This window comes from Tenrec ecaudatus, chromosome 9, assembly GCF_050624435.1.
Source record: "Tenrec ecaudatus isolate mTenEca1 chromosome 9, mTenEca1.hap1, whole genome shotgun sequence".
NCBI classification, from domain to species: Eukaryota; Metazoa; Chordata; class Mammalia; order Afrosoricida; family Tenrecidae; genus Tenrec; species Tenrec ecaudatus.
The window spans coordinates 136,790,551-136,812,425 of NC_134538.1; the positions used below are offsets into that span (position 1 = coordinate 136,790,551).

Sequence of the window (21,875 nt, forward strand, 5' to 3'; positions counted from 1 at the left end):
GTATGTAGGCTTATTGCAGTCTGTATGTAAGTAAGCTGTTTTATGCATGTAGACTTGCTGTAATGTGTGTGTGTGTGTGTGTAGGTGATTCTAACCAGCAGAGGCAGATTGCTGTGTTTGTGTGTGTGTGTAGGTGATTCTAACCAGCAGAGGCAGATTGCTCTGTGTGTATGTGTGTGTGTGTGTGTGTTGGTGATTCTAACCAGCAGAGGCAGAAGGAATTTGTATTTAAGCTCAAGAAAGAAAGAGGAGGCCTAGCCAGGTTGAGCGTGAGAGGCTGCACCTTTTGTTAGCTATATAAAAATCTTAAATGGGCAAAGTGGCTCACAAAAGGAGAACATATTTGTAGGTTGGCATCTTGGCAATCTAGTAATGGTGCTCATCCATTTGATCGGATTCATCTGAGCTACCACTTGTGGAAAGGCCCAAGAACAGAGACGAGGGGGGTTGGCTGAGCACCAGGCTCGGAATCGTGTAGCCGGAGCGCGATGAAAATTCTGTGAGGAGCAACAGGACATTCTGTTTGGGAATGAGTTGCCCATAATGCCATCAGCCAATAAAGGGGAAGGACCATTAGACTCAATCACCTCAAATTCGATGGGAAAAACACTCAGAACAAGAAGAAGTTGTACGTTTTTAGACATAAAACCATAGGACAATGCAGTCAAGGACAGGTCTGCATTTAGTGCGTACTGTAGGAGGCACCTGTGAAAACCGGGTGTCTGGAGCTCCAGCCAATTAAAGTCTGTGTCCTCCTGGAGGGCGCAGACCCCGCCACAAAAAGTGACGTGGACTTTCAGTTTTAGGAACGGGAGTCAGGACATACAATTTTAGAAAGGAACTGTGGGCACTGGGGTCTGGTGCCCTGCAGGTTACAAAGACCCCTGGCCGACGATCATGTAACTGGGAGGTTACTGCAGGTTGACATTTCCCTCATCCCGTTGACTCCAGAGAACGTTCTGAGTCAGGCAGGACCGGGAAGCCCAGTCTGCATTTCTCAAGAGCGGAAACAGATCCGTTTAGGTGAATGCGTTGCTGACGGTCACGCAGCAACTGCCGGTAGTGCTAGGCTGTCAGCCCGTGATCCCCTTTGTCCCCGTTTCTCTTTCCCATGAGAACAGATTGAGGACAAGGGCTTGGCCGTCGGAACCAACTGCCTGGACGTCCACAATGCAAGTGTCTCGGCTGCTCACATGTGGGCTGTGCTCACTGCCCCTCGTGCCTTAGAATGCCCAGAAACTGACAGCCCTTAGAGAAGGAGCCGGAATCCTGACTGGTGCATTTATGCTTTCTCAAACGTGCCGTCACTTCCACGTGTGCACAGAGGAGCAACTGGAAAGACATGTAGTTGCTGTTAGTGGGTCGTTGATTGGATGTGACTTCACTTCTCCTCAGCACACGGTTATTTGAGAGAGATGATGAAACAGGCGCGTTAGTTTCCTACAGCCTTCGTCCACGCAGGTTTACAGACACATGTGAGGAGAATCATGACGTCGTGGCTGAGCAGCCGGCTGCTCACTGAAGATCGGGCGATTCAAACACACTTAGAGGCTCCACAGGAGAACACGCCTGGCTTCCATAGAGATTAGTCTGGGCAGTTCTCTGCCCTCTGGAGTCAATGAAGGCACACGGGCCGGGGGGAGAGAGCGGTTAGAAAACTAGTCTTGGAAGAGGCATTGCAAACGAAACTCAAGGCCAACTGGGCTATCTTAAAATCAAAACCTTAACTCTGCCACCCAGTTTAGCAGAGAGAACCAACGCCCAAGACAACCATGTGCAGTGTAGCGAAGTCGTTTCTGAACCTAAGCTTGGTGAAGTTCTGGCAGCAGAGCTGGGAATTTTAGAGCTGAGGAGTTAAAATTCTGACCCAGCTGTTTACACCAGTACTTAGTAAACTGACCTCTCCACACTGCTGATGCTGAGTGCCAGCCCCCCATCCAGCTTGGTGGCCTGTGGCGAGGTCTGTGGACCCCACCTGGTCATCCTGCATCCCAGTGGAGGAGGCTGCACTTCCTCCAGTTCGCCACTTGGTGGTGCGTTTTGGCATCGCCAGGCTCATAAGTGACCTTCTAAGTCAGGAATTCTTGTTTGAATCTGCAACGCCCCACACCCCCACCCCACTCCCCACCATCCCAACACCACTTCACCCCACCCCAAAACACACACACACACACACACACACACACACACACACACACCTTTAATTCTGAAGTTTAAGGCCACTCCTCAACTCCCTGCCAACTTGATTTTTCATTACAAAGGGAATTCAGGAGGAAGAGTACACCACCCAATTTCACTAAGTTTCAGGTTAAAGATGATTATTCTTTTAGTCAATTTATATTTTAGAGAATAAAAAAATTCAGCCAAGAATGTTGTTTGGTAGAGGTACATTTTACTTTACTTTTTAATGAATCTTGGATGTCGGGGCATTTAGTCCTCCTGGGGAGTTAAATGTGCTTCCCACCAATCAGGCTGAAACAAAACATAACAAAACAAAAGCCTCCCATTTTTGATAAAACCCTAAGTCCGGCTGATGCGTGGCAGAGATTGTTTGGGTTTGAAACATATGGTAGGTTGCTGTTTTGCTCTTTTTAATCTGAGTCTTCAACTGCACAGACATCAGCATTTCAAAGGTTTCCAAAATATTTGATTCATCTCTGTCACAGGCTCTGAAATTGCACAACGTGTTCTTCCAAGGCGAGATAATCAAGACGGGAAGGGTGCTGCTTGACAAGACTTCGTGTGTTGTGCTGGGTTCATTACACAGCTGCTGTCCCCTTATCTGAACCGCACACACCTAAAGCACTGTGGGCTCTGGCTAGACTCACACACACACACACCCCACTGCTAGTACGTGTCGAACACAGAAAACGCACATGAATGAGGGGTTTTATTTTCCACGGGGCCTTTTGTACAATAGGATCGCCCTTGCTGGGCCCATTTTAAGTGGCACGTCTTCTGTTTCACCTGTCTTAAATGCCACTGTGGCCTCCTCTTCCTCCCACCTGGAGCTGTTCAGGGCTCTGTTTGGGCTGTCCTTATTTATTTTATGAACCGGGTCAGTCGTCTGCTGATTGCAAGTGTGAACTTTAATATTTCGTTTTCTAGTTCCATAAAGCAGACAACTCATCTGTCTGCCACGGGGTAAATCGCTTAGCCTGCCTTTGTTGCCTTTCAGCTGAGTGAGATGCTTTATTTTCCTTGTGGAGATGTTTTCCCCCCTAAAGAATTCACTACATAATGTATAAGATTTGAGGGTAGTGTTTTTTAGAGGGAGCTAGGGCAGAAGATTTCCTTTGAGGGGGAAAATGGCCCATTGTTAAAGCATAGGCTGAGACTCTGATTCTAATGTATTCTCTTTGAACCTAATGGCCAATGCGATTCACTGTAAGATGTGGTCCTCAGGATATTTCCTCTAACCGGACTCTTCCTCCAAATGGCTGGCACTTTTTGGACGACTGAAGAGAGATTTTTTTTGTCTCTATAGAGTCAAGGCGTAGCCTGAATCTAACTGTTGTAACGAGAGAAACAAGCAGCAGCTGAAGTCCATAGCCATAGTCAGCTAAGTGGACAGGCGGTCTCCCACAGCGGGTGATGCGCCCCACCGACGCTCAGCAGAGCCAGCTTCTGCCCTTGCTGCTTTCATTTGTTCAGCCTTGGCCACTGCGCATCATTTGGATCTTCCTGAATCCCGCAAGGGAAACTGCTGCCCCTTCTTGATCGTGCATGGGGTCATATTTACATTTACCCAACACACAGTTCCTGAGTCCATCTTTGGCGCCCCCCCCCATTGTATTGGGGATACCGGGATGACATGGAAGTTCTTTGGGAGAAACTGTGTGTGTGCGTGTGCGCATACATGGTACAGATGTGAGGGTCACTAACCAGATGGTGACTCTGCTGTGGAGTTCAAACATTTCTCGTCAGAATTGGAAGTGCGCATCATCACTTGGTTCCAGCTAAGGAAAAGGGATTTTCCCCCATGCCTCACAATTCGATAGTGAAGGACACGGATCAGAACCCAGGCTTCGGATGTTCGGACCAGTTTTCTTGATCACTGGCTCCAGAATGCCTTGGGAGAGGCAAATGGTCCTCACGGGATGCCGTCCCCAGACTGCAGGCAGATGTGAGAACAGACGCTTTGCATCTTGATGCTGATGTACTCGTTTATCAGGTGCACGTCTGCTGTTTACAAGCAAAGTAGCGTTTTTTGTTTACTAGGTAGTGAGTGACCCCATAGAGAAAGTGGGACCTTTTAGTAATAGAATAGGGAAAGGACACTTTATTGAGCAGTCAGGCATGGCGTTCAGATGCTTAATGCTGTTTTAGCTCTTACAACCTGGGGAGCAGGGTGGTGTTCTCCTTTTTACTGAAGAGCAGCCTGGGACCCAGATTGACTGACCCACTCGGTGCCCTGCAGCCCTTAGCCTGGTCACTACTCCCCTCCCGCGTCAGCTTCCCTGCTGCCCCATTGGGTGTGCGCACCTCAGCTCTTGCCTCACAGGGAGGACCTTATCCTCACAGTGTGAACTCACTAGTTACTTACTAGTAACTTACTAGTTGTTACTTTGATGATTGGATCATGTGCTTCCCATCTTGAGTGCCTGCTGGGATTCCAGTTCACTTCACCCTGACTATAAATTATCGATCCACCTAAGGTTCTCTGAAACGCTCATAGAAAAGGCATCACAGGGAAATGGGGAGTTCGCTTGTTCAGGCATCCAGCCTCTGTCCACGCTGGTTCTCCCATCATCTCCACTGATGGGTTTGCAGCCTGGAAAACGTGGTCCAGCCAGGGATAAAAGAAGGCCGTGCTGTGCCCCAGGGTTGGTTGAGAGGGCAATTCCCAGGTCCAGTTTGACTCTTCGGCCAAGGCACAGAAGAAATCAAGGTAGAGGAAGGAAAGGATGCAGAAATGTTGGTGTACCTCCTGTCAACTCTGAGCGGCCCGGCTTTCGTTTTGTTTTTAAGCAGATGCACGCGTGGTTGTCATTCCTCTTCGGTGAATGTACAGGAAAGACTGGTTGCTCTTAAAGTAGAGTTCCTTTTCCCATCCTGCTGGCCTGGGCACCAAATCAGTGTGCTCTTCGTACTTGCACTTGCAAAATCTGTAGACATGCAGCAAAAAGCCCGAAGGCTTTTCCACTGCTGAGCAGGGAAAGGGGCCAGTGGTGGGGAGGGGAGGAGAGGGGACACTGCTAAGGGGACACCAGCCCCTCCTAGTCTTTCCAGACCTCCGCTGCTTATCGCACACGTTGCTGAACCCTGCACAGCAGGCTGAGTGAGAGATAGGATTCCGAGCGAAATTGTTTTTGCTCTTGTTTCGGGAAGCCAAAAGCCTGATGTTATTTTCTGCACTCAATGTCAATGGCGACCGATCGGAGAAAGAGAACGCTTTGAGGAGCCCCACGGGCACCTTGAGATAATCACGGAGGACTGTGGGGGTGGGGGGGGTGGGGTTGGCGTGTGCTTTTTTGTAAAGTTGACTTCAATTAATAGTTTCATCCTCTCCCAAAATGCCAGAACCAATTAGAAGACACTCCACCCACCCCACCCCGCACCAAAAAAAAAAAAAAAAGCCAACTTGAAGCATAACAATTGGTGAGCGTGTCCACTGCCAGAGTAGAAACCTTCTGATAGCTGGTGGAAAAGACACCAACAAGCCCACAGCTTCCTATGGCTCTGCAATCTCCTGTGCATCTTTCCCACAATTGCTCTGGCCGTGCAAATGCTCTTGCACCCCCAGAACAATCCGGCATCACCGGGGGTAGCCACGTGGGGCTTCCTTGCGTCCCAGAGCTGGGCGGGGCCTAAGGTCTGCAGCCTGCCTGCGTGCACCGAGACTGGATTCCCAGCGAGGCTGCCACGCGGGTGCCCCCACCTTGGGGAGGTGCTTTCGTTAGCAGGCATTAAAACCTCACAGTGTGATACTTTCAATTCTGTGCGTCCCAGAAGAGATTTTTAGTCGATACCATAAAAGCACTGAGATGGTTTTGCGTGTTGTGTTTTACTTTGCGCAGCCTTCTTTGCTCGCCATCCTCCCCCACCCCCACCCCTACCCCACACACACCTACCGACCCCTTTCTTGGAAGTCTGATGCTGTTAAGAGAGATGTTGTCTCCTTTGAGCCATCTTTGTGTGTTAGCCACCTGTGCTAAGCGTTCGCGTGATCCTTTCTCGTGACAAAGCCATCTTTGTTTGCCCGAGGAGGAGAATGGAGAAAGGAGGGCGAGACTTTCATTGTAAGAAGAGTTAAAAGTCTGATGCAAAAAAAAAAATATTTTTTTAATGTTTTAATCTCCGTTTAAGAGATTTCTGTTCCGAGAGGAAAATTGATAACATTTCTCCCTCAGCATACTGCCAGCAAACTGGCTGCGCCCTAATCCCGCGTTGAGAGTGATTTATATTCTCCGTGGCAATGCGCTGTAACCCCAGAGTGATACCACTGCGGTGTAGATTGACCGCATTCCAAATGCTGGGATCCCATACAGAATGTTTTTACTTTTAAATAATATTCAGACACCAGAATAAATACCATATGTTCACCGATGCGGGTTACAATGGAGCCTTGTCATTTCTCGTGAAGGAGAACACTCTTGGTTTCTGATCCCTGTTTGAAAGAAGAATGCAAAAGATAAATATGTGCAGGGGGAGCGTTGGGAGAAGGTAGAAGTCACGATGCAGTGCGGGGCATGCGGCCCCAAGCTCTCGAAAGGTAGCAAGCACTTCGGGCTGAGACCTGGGCTGTGTGCTGCCGCGGCTCCTGAGTGACACACCGGAGGAGGGCCCCCGGCTTGGTACCTGCCGTTCCCAGCCCAGGGGGCTAGCTTTGATATTTATGTCCACAACCTGCTGCAGTTAAAGGTCGTCTGCGGAGGAAAAATTGCCTCCGTGCACCCTGTTCATAGGCACAGTGAGACTAACATGCTGACGACACGGTCACCGGGAGAGTCACACAAGGGGGACTGGGGAACGAGAGCTTGGTTGGAAAGCCGTAATTCAGCTGTGAGGCCGGACGCTGTCCGAAGCCACAAGAGCAGAATTAGGTGGCCTGACAGCATCAGCAACAGATCATCAATCTCTCCAGATTCTTATTTTCCCCTGCATGATAGTAAAGATTTAAAAGTTTCATAACGGTTGGAAATACCTCCCAAGTCATGCGTTTTTTTGGACTTGAGTTTGGATCTCCATCCTGGTTGGGACTCTAATCCGCTCAGACATCGTTTTTAAATAGACACGGTAGAATGCCTTTCGTATTTGGACATCTGCGGCGAGTGCCAAGTCAGCCCGCGTTTGCTTCTCGGGCCAGCAATCCCATCCAGGTTTGTGTTATGACCATCGGTTGCGTTATTGGATTAGTGCTTATAACATTTTTATCATAGTTTATAGCTGATGAAGCCCTGGGCATCGCCTCTGTTGGCTCCCCTCCGCCTCTGCACCCCTGCCCCCGCCCAGTCCTGAGGGATTTGCCCAGAATATATAGCGGGAGATGAATGTGCACGTGATACATCATTATGTGTCTCTGACAGTTTATCTGGTGCACGCCTCAGAGGCTGCGTGGGTCTCGCCTCTGTCCCGGGAGGTGCTTCAGAACTGTTCCCCATTACAGACGTACGCCTAAGTCTCTTTCGGAAGTTAGATCCTGGAGACAAGTATCAGACCTCTAACATGCTGTCTCTCTTCTTGCAGCTTTCCGGATGATCCCTTATCCCTTGGAAAAGGGGCACCTATTTTACCCTTACCCCATCTGTACAGAAACGGCAGACAGAGAACTGCTCCCATGTAAGTGCCAACTCTCTCTAGCACTCTCTTTGGCCAGCCCTCCAGGTGGCTCCCGGTAAGGCTGGGAAGAGGTGGGGAAGGGTGAATGACTGCACATGATGAGCCTGGCGTCGCCTGACTCTCCTCACACCCGGCCTCAGCCTGCGAGCACGCGGCTTCCTGTGAGTTCAGGGAGCGGGTCTGGGTCCCTGATTCTCCCAGTCTCTACGAGCCCAACAAAGGCAAAGGTCCTGAGGACTAACATGTTGTAGTGTAGGAGGAAGTGTGCAATATTGAACCCCGGAGAGCCTCCTTTGGCCAGGATGCTGGCAATGTGCTGGGGTGGTCCACTGGGCCGGTTCTGCCTGAACTCTCCAGCTGGTGCCATGTGGCCCACACAGACGGGCTGGAGGAGGAAGCTGACTTCAGAGGGAGCGCAGATGAGTCACCGTGGGAGCGCGGCCCCAGGCCAGGCAGTGGTCTCCGGCAGAGGCGTTTCCCAGGAGCCTCTGGTGGCCGGGCTGGGGTGAGCTGGCGTAACACGTGCATAGCCCACGCGCAGCCTCCGCACTGTATCACCCTCGGGTGCCTTCCACGATCGCAGCCTAATGGTCCCCACCACATGTGGGAAATATTATTGTGGTTTCTGTAATACAACATTGTTTTGACAGTTTGGGCTAAATAGGTATTAGCGAATCATACTGTGTACGTGGATCATGTCCAGGCCCTTCATGTGGCTCTGACGTAGGACATATTTTTCTCCCTCAGATCATAAGCTCCAAATCTTGACTCTTCTCTCGTCTCCTCTTTGCTCCTGCCACCCCCGCCCTCGGGACCACCACAGCTGCACCAATAGCGCACAGCTGTACCGTCTAGGAGTGCTTTGCCCTGGGGAGCAGGGTAACTCCAGAGGCCAGGGTGCACAGTCAGTTTCGCATGCCAGCATATTTGAGCCACTCCTCATTTCCCCTGGCATAGGAGCTGGGTGCCCATCTGACGGCTGGCATCCCAGTAAACGGTCTCGCTAGTCAGACTCCATACACTCCAGGATGGGGCCCTCCCGGTCCATGTCATCTGATAAAAGGCGTCTCGTGCCCCCACTACGTTGCTTTGATTTCAGAAATCACTTTCAGGGGTCCCTTCTTGACCTTTGACCGTCCCTTCAGGAAGATCTTCATGATGGTTTCTGGTTTGGGGTACGAAAGGCAGTTTTCTGGAAGGATGAACTGTTTTCATTGGATCCAAATAAATTTCCTTGGGGATCGATGAACAATTAGAACAAGGTTATCATTCTTAAAAGAATAAGCTCTGAAACTCTGGCTCACATTTTTTGAACTAAGTGTAATGGGCACAACCTGACCACCCCCGAAGTCTTCTGTGGGAGCGGGATTCAGCTCGGAAGGGAAGGGCAGGAAGAGGTCAGGGGTTTGAACGGAGACCAGGTTCTGCACATGGAAAGGGCAGCTGCTGCCCCATCGGCATCCTCGCAGGTCCACTCACCAGCATCCAGGCCTGTCCTTGTCCCTCTCCGTCTTCTCTGCCCTCGGAGTCCAGCAGGACGGGTTCCTGTGTGGGGTTGTGAGATGCGAGAGCTGATTGGTTTTCCGGAGTCAAAGAACCATTTCTGATCAGGGGGCTTCTAGCCCTTGGGTGATTCACACACAGCTCCTCACAGCTTTCTCCTGTGCACCAGGGGTGCAGGCAGTGGGGCCGGGCCACCTCTGCGCAGACCAGCCCTTCTGGCGGCACCCCCACTGACCCAGACAGCTGCAGAGCCTCTCGGGTTTTGTTTCACCATGGCTTTCTGCTTTTCCCACAATCCAAACTGTAAAAGGCACTAAAGATCCCAAAGGTTGCTTGTTTTATTTATGTTCGGTGTCTGTTGGAAGTCTGTCGGGGAGCGTGCCCTGCAAGTGTGCTGGACACCCTTGCAGACCCCGGAGGCCGGCACCCTCCGCTGGCATTCATGCAGCGTACCAGGAAAACATGCTAGATAAACGAATAGCGCCGTGTTGCCGCGAGGAAAGAGTTACAGGAAGGTGAAACTGGACAGGGTCTTCCCCTCCCTCCCTGCTTCAGTCGGCTTGATTTGGAAGTGTCCAGGTTTTCTGCCCTGAACGTGCATTGTATGACTTCAGTGAGCCTTAGCTGTTTTCTGGGTGTTTGTTTTCGAGAAAGGGGTGTGGTCTCTTAGGGGTACCCGGGCCTCCTGGAGCCTTCCTGAGAGTCTGCCATCCAGCCTTGCCTGCCCTTCGACAGGCCCCGTGTTGGCCTGTGGCTTGTTCCGTGCAGCCTTTCGCCTTTCTCACCGGCTCCCAGCGCTGCAGCTAAAGCAACTCCCCGAGAAGGCGGGTCCCGCCACCCTCACGTGTTTCCCTTTTGGTCTCCTCCACAGCTTTCCATGAAGTCTCAGTTTACCCCAAGAAGGAGCTTCCCTTCTTTATCCTCTTCACCGCTGGGCTGTGTTCCTTCACAGCCATGCTGGCCCTCCTGACACATCAGTTCCCGGAGCTCATGGGGGTCTTTGCAAAAGCTGTGAGTATTTGGCGAGAGAAGGACCTGGGGGCGGGGGAGGGGGGGAGGGCGCGGGGGGGGGGGGGGGGGATCTAGCGTGAGGCTGGGGCTGTCACTTACCAACGGCGGAGCCTCTTCTGGCCATCTGCTGCCTGTTGAACTTTCATTTGCATCTCGGGTGGAGTGTCAGAGAGAACCCAGGTTGTTTGTTTAATGCCCGCCTCGCCTCTTCCACACCCACAGCCCCAGTGTCGCAGCTGCTTCCAGCACCTCCATGAGGTCCCCAGGGTAAACTCCTGAAGGGAGCCTCCTAGCCACTGAGAAGGTGTGGGAATTAGTCCGTTGACATCACGTAGATGGCACTATATTCCAATCTCCGGATATGTGTCGGACTTTATACTTTCAAAGATGATTAAATGACTTTTTTTTTCCAATGGCCGCAAAGCCTTGGTTGGCTTGTTTGGTGGAGGGAGGGGGGTGTGAACTGAGAGGCGTGAAGAGGGCTTGCAGTACTAAGAAGTAAAGCGACATACCATTTAGAAATCTGCAAACCCACTGTGAGTCAGTCATTAGGTGGGTTGTGGCACGTAGGTTTAGTAAGAAAAACTGCCGGCATGGACAGCTGGGAACCACTGTGTCCGTGTTGGAAACTGCGCCTGCGCTGAGGAGCACAAGTGCGCCGACTTGGCCACAGACAAGTTTCGAGCTGAAGGCAACCGGGTAGGAGCGGTTTCCTGGGAGCGCGCCTTTTAGATTTCAAGGCCAGTGGAGTTGACCAGCGTGGGTTCTAACGTGGCTGGATGGATGACTGACATTTTCTGCTCATCGGAGTTCGGGGCCTGAGGTTCCAGGAGTATTATCCTGGGTGTTGAGCTGAACTGTAAATTCCACCAGTGCCTCATTCTCAACATTTCCCAAATCACTCTTCTCCCCCCACCACCCAAACTGCCCCCCCTCCTCCTGGAGCCCCAACATCCACGGAATCCTCCTGCCTTCCACCCACTAACTCAGCCAAGTGCTTGGCAGCCCTCTCAAACACGCCCTTCTCTCACCCTCCCGCAGTCCATCCATTCTAACCTCCTCTAGACATTTCGGTCCAAGTTACTCATGCCTCCTTGCCCTCCGCCTTCACCACCCGCTCTCTCTTTTGAGTTCTGGTCCTCGTTGTTTTTTGCCGGGATCCCTGGTCTTACATGGTCTCTGGCCATCCTTTCTTTCCTACGGACTCAACAAGGATCTTTCTGAATTGCAGCTTTGAGCGTGTCACTTCCCTGTCTGAGTGTCTGCTGTGGTCGCCCACCAACTGCAGGATGACCTGTTGCCTCTTTACGTTGGCCTGCAAGGCCCTGTCTGATCCAGCCTTTGCTCGGCCCTGGAGACTCATCTCTGCTCACTGCCGCGTAGACACTCCCGTTGGGCCATAGCCAATTCCTTTCCATTCCCTCCATGCCTGTGCACACGCCTCTTCATTCTTTCACACTAGCTTTCTGAGGGAGGGGGCTCTTTGTGATCTCACAGGCCCGAGACGGTCCCCTGGGTTGTGCTGTTGCCGTTTAATTGTGGAAATATTCCTGCCCTGCCCCTCCTCTAGGAGGTGAGCTCTTTGGGACCAGGCCCATGTCTTCCTCATCTCTGTGCCCGCCAAGCTCTCTTTGCGCAGTGCTTCACGAATCGTAGGTTTTCAATACGTGGTTATTGAAGGAGTCACTAGATGTGTTGGTGTCTGCAGGAAGGAAGAATCAACATACAACTCGGGCACCGCTTAGCGTGGCTTCTCGCTCATGCTTGACCCATTGGCACCCTGAGCTGAACGGGATCTTGAACAAATGGCCTTCATAATTTCCCTCACAGAGACCAGGCTGACTCTGCCTGAAGATAGTCACCAGCACGGAGCTCCCCTCCTTCACACCGAAGCCCTTTCTATGCCTGGGACCCCCAGAACTTGTTCAGATTCGAATCCACTGTACTTACTGCCCTTTAACTTCTTGTTGTTCCTGCTCTACTCTCTGCACTGAGCAAGTCTGCTTCCTCCGCCACATCCCTAAGACAGCCAGTGCCCTTGCAGCCCCTCTTGTCTCTGATGGCCGACCTTCTACGTCTTTCTCCAGGCAGCACATCTTAAAGTCCCTGCACTCTGCTGTACACAGCGTGGCTTCTAACCCAGCGCTGCCCCTGAGCTTGTGGACCCACAGGAGTCCTTACCATCATCTTTTCCCAGCCCGACTTCAATGTCTAAAGTTCAGAGTGGGTTAGAATGAAACACGGTAACAGCAACGATCACTTTATTGCAATAGTAGATTATTGATATCACTCCCTTTTATGTTCTTCCCCAGGCATTTTAAAAACAGGGTTGTGAACGTTTGCCATTGGTCCAGTATTCACACCATTATTAATCAATGAGTTTAAAATTCAAAATCCTGGGGCAGAGCGTTGAAGCAGAACAGCCATTCACAGGTTCTGATGTGCGTAAAACCCACATGTCCCCAGCGCCAGTCACATGAGGGTCTTACCTCTCAGCAATCTGCGTTTTTATAAGGATCGATCCCCTTCAGATTCAGGCCATTGTTCCTTCTGGAGACACAGGAAGGGTGAGCCTTGGATTTGCCATTTTGCAGGGCCTGGTGTGCTAGGAGAGGTGCCAGGTGGTGGTATTGAACTCTTCAAATAGTCAGTGAGGCCTCCCCCGCCTATCCCTGAAACCACATTTGCCTATGCACCCACTTTGTCTTCAGCGATCGTGTTGTCTTCAGCGAGTGGAGGTGAGCATCATGGAATGCCAGATTATTAGAACAAAGTGTTCTTGAGTTGAGGGAGTACTTGAGTGGAGGCCCAATGTCCATCTGCTACCTTAATACTAAACCTATAAATATAGGCACATAGATCTATTTCCCTATCATATATAAATATATTTACATATGTACATGCCTGTATTTAGACCTCTATAAATGCCCTTTGCCTCCTAGTTCTTTCCTCTGTTTCCTTTTACTTTCCTCTTGCCCCACTATCGTGGTCAGCCTTCATTCGGGTTCCAGTAATTTCTCTCGGCTACATTGCCCTTGATCAAGCCCTACCAGGCCTCCTACACCCACATTTTGTGTTTCTAAGCTTTGATTTGCAGTTCCAATGACATAGGTGTTCGATAAAATGCCCATGCTCTTTGGGTCCTAGTATTTTGTACTCTCCTTGAGGTGGTAGATTGGTCAGCCTCCCTTAACTTGAAAATGTAGTTTAGATATGTTTGCTTTGTAACCTCTGTCTGAAGAGCCTCGTTTATCTTGCCCTTCACTGCGGTTCAGCACTTTCCAGAAGGCTTGGGGAAGGAGAGATGGCCTGAATGAGACAAGCCCCACATCCCCTTCCTCCTACCCCTGCCCCCCCCCCCAGGCTTCCCCACATTCTCCCCTGGTCACTCCATCACACCCGGCAGGAGCCCAACAGGTTATCACAGCCCCCACCCCCACTCCCAAAAGGCTGTGTCCACCATTTGCAGCTTGTAAAAATGATTTTCTCAACTCCGCCTGAGATAAGGCCCTGGGATAATGATGCTGGGAGATTGCCTCCACCCCTCCCACCCCCAGGCTCCCCCATCCCACCCCACCCCACAGCTTGGAAACTGTCCTGTGTTTGCGGGTCAGGCTCAGCCAGCAGGGGCGCCCACAGAGGAGTGTGAGCAAGAGGAACGCACTCACAGAACTCCCCTAATCTAATCGGCCTCAGTGACTTAGGACTCACTCTTCCCAGGGTGTTTGGCTCCCGAGATAAGGGTGCTCATAGAAGTGGGCCGGCTTGCCCAAGCCAGCCCCATGCAGAACGTGGGAAGGTCAGCGCTCTGACCCTTTCTGTTTTCAAGAGCCCTGTCTTTCTGCCCCTGGCCCCTCCCCATCCCTGAGCCCGAGCCCCCTTACTTCTGCCTCTCTGCTTCACTTACAGCCCTAGACCTCTTTGAAGTCTGGTATTGATTACAGTGAAATGTCAATGGTCTGATTGCAACGGGGCACCCGGAACGTTTTCAGATAAGCAGAGGCGCTGCTGAGAGGGCTCACGAAGCCTGTGGGAGCCATGACCTCCGTCCACAGAACGGCGCTTTCCGGGAGAGGCGGGCGCAGGCCATTCAAGTGTCAGCCTCACTGTTTTATTGTCTCAGTTAGTTTTCTCACCACAAAACACTGATTGATTCCTAGTGTGTTTTGGTGAAAAATGCAAGCGCGCATCTCTGCCCTCTGGACAGACGCTTTGGACATTGAGATAGATGGGCTCTTTCGGGGTTGCCTGGTGTTGCTCATTGCGACTTAAGATTCCAGGCAATAAATTTCCCTCTAAGCCTGTAAGGGAAGCTGCCGTTTCTCCCTGTGCCAGCCGTTGCATCTGTGGCCCCAAAGTGTGGCCTGAGTTTAAACCTGCAGAGCAGAGCAGGGCAGGGACTTCCAGACAGTCTGGAAGATGGCTCCTGAAGTCGCTGGACGACACAGCCTCACTTCATGAAGCCTCACTCCAGTGCTGGTGGCTGCCCGGGGGTGGTGGGGTGGAGGGAGGTGGTGGTGTGCTGGGTGGGGACCAGGCTGAGCTGGAAGGAGCTCGCCAGCAAAGGGAGAATACCTCCACCCGGTTCTGCCAGAGACTCAAGGAAGGGAGCCATCTAGCTGACCCCTGAGTGTTTCCAAGGCTGTACATCTTTACAGAAGCAGAAGGCTACCTCGGTCTCCCCCCGCAGCTTTGAACCGCCAAGTTCAGCCAGCAGCTCAGTGCTTAAACTCTGCCCTCCCCCCCCCCGGGCTGTGTCCTCCCACGGATGGTCGTCTAGCATGGGAGGGAGGGAGAGGTCCATGCTGCCGTGGCAGCGGGGCTTCCTCCTCTCGTGGAACCTGGAGGAGGGGGGCAGGAAGCAGGGGTGCACTAGCTTGTCGGGCAGTGCGAGAAGACGGGCAGCTACCGGGTGTCAAACAGGGGAAGTTCTCCTTCTTATTTTGAGGGACCTCGCTTTGCTTTTATGCTTTTTATTCAAGTCAGGTCAGTGACCCAAACAAACAACTAAGCTAACGAACTGAGAAGAGCAAGCCTTGCTTCGGCGTGACCTTTGTTGCAGCATCTCCATTCATTCCAGTGTGGGCCAGGGCTCCCCGGACCCTCATCCTAGTGGGTGCATTCTCTCAGGGGACAGAGCGGCACCTTTCCTCTCGTCCCACAGGCTCCTGCTCCCTCTCGGCCTCCGGGAACCGGTCACGTCAGCCATGCCACCTGACTTGTGGAACCACGTCCCACAAGTTCCTGTTAAAATCCCTGCCTTGTGCCGATGACCACAGCCCGGGGCTGTGCGTGGAAACTCGCCTGTGGTTTCCCTTCTCAAGGACCCACCGTCCACAGGACAGGTGCTCATTAGAGGCATGTCCCATCCCTCCCAGCTCCCCACCCCACGATCAGCCTGAGGACCATGACAACCTCTGCATCTTCACTCCATCCCCCACGCCCCGGCCAGGCTGGTGCCACATCGCTGTGCCGGGAACCGGGGCTCAGGGCGCAGAACCATGGTCCAGGCGCTAGCAAGAAGCTATGGAGGAAGCCATCCACAGACTCTTCCCCACCTAGGGCACCTCCTCTGCCAAGTGGTGGAAGTTTTGTGGAACAAGGCTGATGCTTCACAAGGAAACGGAATGGGTCTGAGATGTTAACGAGTCTCAGACCATGGCACTCAGCTTCCGTCAAAGGCAGAGCTCATGCACATTATTCTCTGGAAAGCAGAACCAGCAGAGGTCCCTCTGGGGAGTGGCCAGCGGCGGAAGCGCTCAGCTGCCTTCCCCAGCCTGAGAAGCAGGCGGACAGGACCGAGTACAGGCCCCTGTAACACACTTGACCTTTTCCTTTAGAGGAAGCTCTCCCGGCTCGGAGGAGCAGGTGGGCTCAGTAGTCACTGCGCTTCAACCTCCTGCCACTGGCTGCCCACCGCTCGTCCCTTCTGATGGCCCTGGACACCTGCCCGGGCAGCCACAGGCCACAGCCGGGATGGAAGCGCCCAGCCTGTGGGCCCACTGTCAGGGGCGGAGGGGTCTGTCCGCACACTTCTCCCCTTATCGCCCAGAGCCCCGGGCTGGAATGCAGGTCTGATAGCATCCGCTGCCTCCTGTAAACATCAATATGAAGCCGCAGGCCCGTGAGAAAGAGACTGGAGCTGTGGAGCATGGGTGGGAGAGGTGGGCCCAGAGGGCTCGGCTCGGGCTCGGCTGACGGCGGCCTCTCTGGTTTCCTTGCAGTTCCTCAGCACCTTGTTTGCCCCCTTAAACTTCGTCATGGAGAAAGTGGAAAGCATCCTGCCGTCCAGCCTGTGGCACCAGCTGACGCGGATCTAAGGACAGCCGGCTCGCCTCTCCGTGCCAACGCCCTGCCCTCTGCAGGGAAGCATGACTTGGACAAAGGGAAGCCATTCCGAGACTTAGAACCATTCACGGACTGTCTGTTCCACATTAAAAGCAGTTTTTGTTGTACAAAATCCATTGATGTTCAGTTTTATTATATTTTGTCTTCAGAAAAATTTTAAAAAGTCAAAAATAAACCTTTGTGTATTGCAGCAACCAGCTGTGTCTTCCTATATCCCCTCTCCCTCGAAGCAGGGGTAGTCCAGACAGATGTGGAGTACGCAGCTTCTCGATTAGGTGGCAGCCTGGCTGCAGGACTCAGTGTCCCACCAGGCTCTTCTCGCTGGAGGATCTGCTCTCAGCAGCACACCCCGAAAACCACTCACTGGCTTGGAGAATGGGATCAATCCCTCAGCCTCCAAAGTACCATCTTTTCCAGCCTCAGACAGTGTCCTCCAAGGTCAGTGCAAAAAGACGTTTCTAGAAGGCATGACAGGAAGCCTGAATGAGATGAAATGTCTGTGCCCAGAGGTGACTTGCTGAGTGGTATCCCAGCCTGATGGTTCCAGGAATTGATTCCTTTCTGTGATTTGAACATTCATTATGAAAAACAGAAACCCAAACAAAATGTCGGCTGAGAAGCTGTCATCCGAGCAGTCCGTCATAGAACCAGGCCACATTTTAATTTATAAAATGTGGAGCCCCGCTGGGCACTTACTTCCGAACCATCACTTCTGCTTTCTTGGTACTCGGACTGAGCGTTCTCTGAGTATTTCAGTCGTCTGGACCAAAGTAGTGGGTTGAAAAGCCCACACGAGTCACACCTTGCTGGGCAGCTGGCCAGAGATGAGAAATAGCCTAGAACCTTGCATCGGAAGTGAAAAGAACCTTTTATTTTAAACACCTCAATTCAGTGCTTAAAATAAGCAAAGACTGCCCTGCCTTTCTTTGTATGTAGCGATCTCGGTCTGCCCTGCTGTGCAGGGCGGGTGGCAGGAGACCAGTCTCACCCAGCCTCTCCTGCTGCTCTCCAGCGGAGCTTCCCACGCTCCTGATTGTCATCCGAGAGCAGTCCTGGGAGCAGGTGACATTTGGGGGCTGCGTGTACTCTGTGTGTGTGTCTGTCTGTCTGGGGGACTATGCAGTGTCTCCAGCCCATCAAAGAATCACCCAGGAGGAGGCTGATTTGCCTTCCATAGTGTTGCTCTCAGAGGCAGGGCCCATGTCCGCCTTCCTTACCTCTCTCTTCTTTTCCCACCAGAACGCTTGCCCTCAAGTGGGTGTATTTGCCCCAAGATGTGTTAAGTGGATTGATAGGGTGCATTAGAGGTGCAAATAAGCTTCTGTGCATGCTTAGAACAAAGGCCAGTTCCTGCTGAGAAGGGTCAGGGAGAGCATAGGATTGTAAGATGGAGCTGAAAGGAAGAGTGCTACCTTCCCAAAGAGGATCCTGAAGTTACTCCACGAGGGTGCTCACTCCCTCCCTGAGGGGTTTGGGGCCTGCCTTGGTTGTCAGGAACCCAGATGGTGACTGCCCTTGGACAAAAGGCTTCCCAGTGGAGGCGGCAGGAGATGGGGGATTAAGTTGAAGCAGAGCAGAGAAAGAGTGAAGGGCACTATTGCACCTCTCTGTAACAGGCCCCCACCCCCCCACCCCGACCAGTCTCTGTCAAGTCCAAGGCTGAATCATCGTGGTCTCGTGTTTTATCAGCAGAACTGTGCTCTGAAGGGTTTCCATGGCTGGATTTTGAAAGGTGGATTGTCTTGTCCTTCTTGCAAGGAACCTCTGAGTGGACTCCAGCCTCCAGCCTTTGGTTAATGGCCAAGCATTTGCTCCGTGCAGGGAGCTGAGACTTGGGCAGCGAGGACTCCAGAGTCGATGAAGGAGAGATGGAGCGTGCCCTTGGTAAGAGACCCCAGAGACAGAAGCCATGGTGCGTGGCCACAGATGAGATGTGGCAAGAGAGGGGGCCGCTGCGGTGCACGATGCTGAGATGCCAGGCACGAATGTCTACAAGGATGGCGAGGCCATCGCCGAGAATAAGGACGTCAAGAAGGGGAACAATATGGGGCAGAGCGATGGGATGGTTTTTTTGTTGTGTTTTCTTTTGTAGTTTGCCTGGCGCAAGAGAAGTACTAATGCAGAAAGTTTATGCATAGATGAGGTTCTTACATCTTCTGTTTTCCCTCCTTCTTCTTGAGTAACTGGAAAGCCAAAGTACCACTCTCACAGGATCCCAGCATCCACTCTCATAGGATCCCAGCATCTAGAGGAGCCACTGTGGGGCAACAGTAGCAAGTGAGAAATGCCCTGGGAAGGGACTAACGGGACGCTGGAGGTGAGAGGTGGTGGAGGAGGCGACCCAGGTGGCATTCCAGGCAGAAGGGACAGCTGTGCAGAGAACACAGTCTGTGCAGAGAGCCAGTTGTGCCCCTAGGGCGGAAGCATTTCACAAGTGATGGAGGATCCACTGAAATATTTAGGCAAGAGCAGGGTACAGACAGGCACGCATCTACAGACTCTTCCTTTGGCAGAAGTCGAGAGGAAACATTGGGAAAACCAGTCTGGATCTAGGAAGACAAATGAGGCAGCTGCTGTGATGGGTGTCCCTAGGCGCTGCCTCTGGTTCACGCTCTCAGCTGCTGCAAAGACTCGAGTGTCAAGTCCAGCATGGTGGGGGTCAGGGTGCCTAGGAAGAAAAGTCTGGGGATGTGCTTCTGAAGAAGCCATTGGAAACCCGACAGAGCCCAGCTCTGCCCTGACCTCCTCTCAACGAGGTGGCAGTCACTTTGAATGTGGAGTGCATCTTTTATTAATTTGTTCTTCAAAACCCTGGTGGCTTAGTGGTTGAAGCGCTCAGCTGCCAACCAAAAGGTCAGTGGTTTGAAACCATCAGCTGCTCTGAAGGAGAAAAAGAAATGAGATTGACAGACTTGAACACCCCAAGGGTCAGTTCTACTCTGTCCAATAGTGCCTTGATGAGTCAGAATTAGCTAGATGGCCATGGGGTGGTGTCTCCTATTTACATAAATTATCATTTTCACCCTGTCCTAAGTGAACTTTTTTTCATTTTTATTCCTACTCCTTGAAAAATGAGATGTTTTGTCATTTCTGTTTTGGATTCTTTTTATCCAAGAGGGATGACTTGGGAGCATTTCTTGGTACAGTTAGTCCCTGACTTAAAACGTATTCCAGTTACAGCAAACTGCACTTAACTACCATCATTTAAAAAATAAAAACCAAGCCTCTTACTATTAGAAATGTGTCCAGCACCCAGTGTGGCAATGTATCCTGTGCTGGTGTGTGTTCTCAGATGTTCACAGGAGAAGTGTAACATGTCCTGTTTCCCACCCCCAGAGACAAATAAAGATGGGACAGATGAAAATGCTGATAATAAAAGGACAGTAAATAATTAAAAGTTTTAAAAATCATAGAATGGAATCCCATCTTAAGTTGAAACTTTTTCCAGGAACTTCCCCCCCCTCCTCCCCATTCTATTCTTCCCACTACATCTTTCTTCAAGGTCATAGTGAAAAATCAAAAGGCAGCACTGCTCCTTCGTCTGGGGCATACACCTCTCCTTCCCCAGGACCGCGCACTGGACCCACCAGAAGCCGCGTCCTCTGATTCAGCAGTTGTCCTGTAAACGGGTTTCTTCCTTTTGTTGTCTCGTGGTTGTTGTGTGGTGTGTCCTCAAGTGCCTTCCGACCTGGGATGACCTTGTAGGACGGAGTGGCATGGCCCTGTAGGGTCTCCCAGACTGAACTCTGCGGGAGGAGGCCACCAGGTCTTTGTCCCGCAGAGTCCCCGGGGAGCTCCAACTGCCAGCTCTCCGGTTCACACCGCAGCACTTCAGAGTGCCTAATAGTTGATTTCATGTCGTATCTTTTGGTGAGTCTTGTCGAGGATTTGGAAGTTTAAAATGGCCTGGCGGAAGCGCTTCCGAATCTACAGAAGGCTCTGCTGTGCAGTACCTTCCTTCTGGCAGACGGCGGGCATAGTGCTGTAGGCACTGGTTCAGTGTTACTGGCGCACCAGTGTGTGAGGGTGCGGCACGAAGTGGTACCACGGGGGCTGCAGGTCATACAGGCGCCCGTTAATCCCAAACACAGCATGCATACCCTGTCTCTGCGACCTGAAGGTGCCCACACACAAGTTCCCTCAGTCAGGCAGTTCTCTTCAACTTTCTCTCTCGACTCACCACCACTGGCTCAATGCCAGCTCACAGCGACCCTGTAGACAGGATAGAGCTGACACTGAGTTTCTGAGATGGTAACTTATAGGACTAGAAAGCCCATCTCTCTCTTGAGGAGCAGCTAGTAGTTTTGAACTGCTGGTCTTGATCTAGAGCTTGGTCGTATAGGCTAGACCATAAATGCTCAATTAACTTTGGTAGGAAGACTAGGTATGAAGGGGAAGCGAGGGGCGAGCTGTATCCAGAGTGAGAATTGTTTAATAACACTATCAACCAGGCAGCCTCAAACTATGTCCCACGGCCCCATGCGGCCCGCTGAGGACATTTATCCGGTCCACTGGGTATTTTTGCCCCATTTGTTGTTGTTTTTTTTACTTCAAAATAGGATAGGTGCAGTGTGCATAGGAACTTGTTCATAGTTTTTTGGGTTCTTTTTAAACTATAGTCCGGCCCTCCAATGGGTCTGAGGGACAGTGAACTGGCCCCCTGTTTAAAACGTTTGAGGACCCCTGCCATAAACCCAAACCCACCTCACAGCTATCAAGTCATGCCGACTCAGAGCCGCGCTCTAGGACTCGGCGGAGCCGCCTCTGCGAGGGACCCAGACGGCAACTCTTCCCAGGAGTAGAAAGTCCCATCTTTCTCCCTTGGAGTCGCCAGTAGTTTCAAACTGCTGACCTTGCAGTTAGCAGCCCAACGAGTAACACCCCACCACGAGGGCTCCTGTCTGTAACCCCACAGGGAAGGGAAAACAGCAGCGCTGACTAAAATTGTATTACATTACTCTTAGAAGACTGGCTCAAGGGAGAAGCTTTCGTGAATAATGTTTCCTTTAAGTTTTATCCGTGCGGTTTTATTTCTTCTTACGCACAGTTCCCAGTGATGGCTGCACATGTGCATCCGTGCCAGATCTCAGGTCATGATAGTGGGGTGGCGGTGGGGGGGCGGGGGGAGCATTAGAGGAACGTTGTATGGTTCGTCGGTGCCATACTGCACCCTGACTAGCAGCCGAATTCTTAACAAGCTGCATCACCTAGGGCCGCTGCCCCGCAGACCC

At 51.8% G+C, this 21,875-nt stretch overlaps 1 protein-coding gene across 6 annotated transcripts in view; it reads left to right on the forward strand.

Moving 5' to 3' along the window:
- The window catches only part of ST7 (suppression of tumorigenicity 7), a 295,831-nt gene extending 278,993 nt beyond the window's left edge, over window positions 1-16,838 (forward strand). For 4 of the 6 annotated variants that reach the window (XM_075558593.1, XM_075558592.1, XM_075558596.1 and 1 more), the window contains exons 13-15: window positions 7,690-7,782; window positions 10,157-10,296; window positions 16,521-16,838. In XM_075558593.1, coding sequence (XP_075414708.1) covers window positions 7,690-7,782; window positions 10,157-10,296; window positions 16,521-16,616 — 329 coding nt within the window. In that variant the 3' untranslated portion in view covers window positions 16,617-16,838. Of the gene's footprint in view, window positions 1-7,689; window positions 7,783-10,156; window positions 10,297-16,520 lie in introns of those variants that run through there. The other 2 variants (XR_012786131.1, XR_012786130.1) reach the window with 1 other exon arrangement.
- The last annotated feature ends 5,037 nt before the right edge of the window (window positions 16,839-21,875 follow it).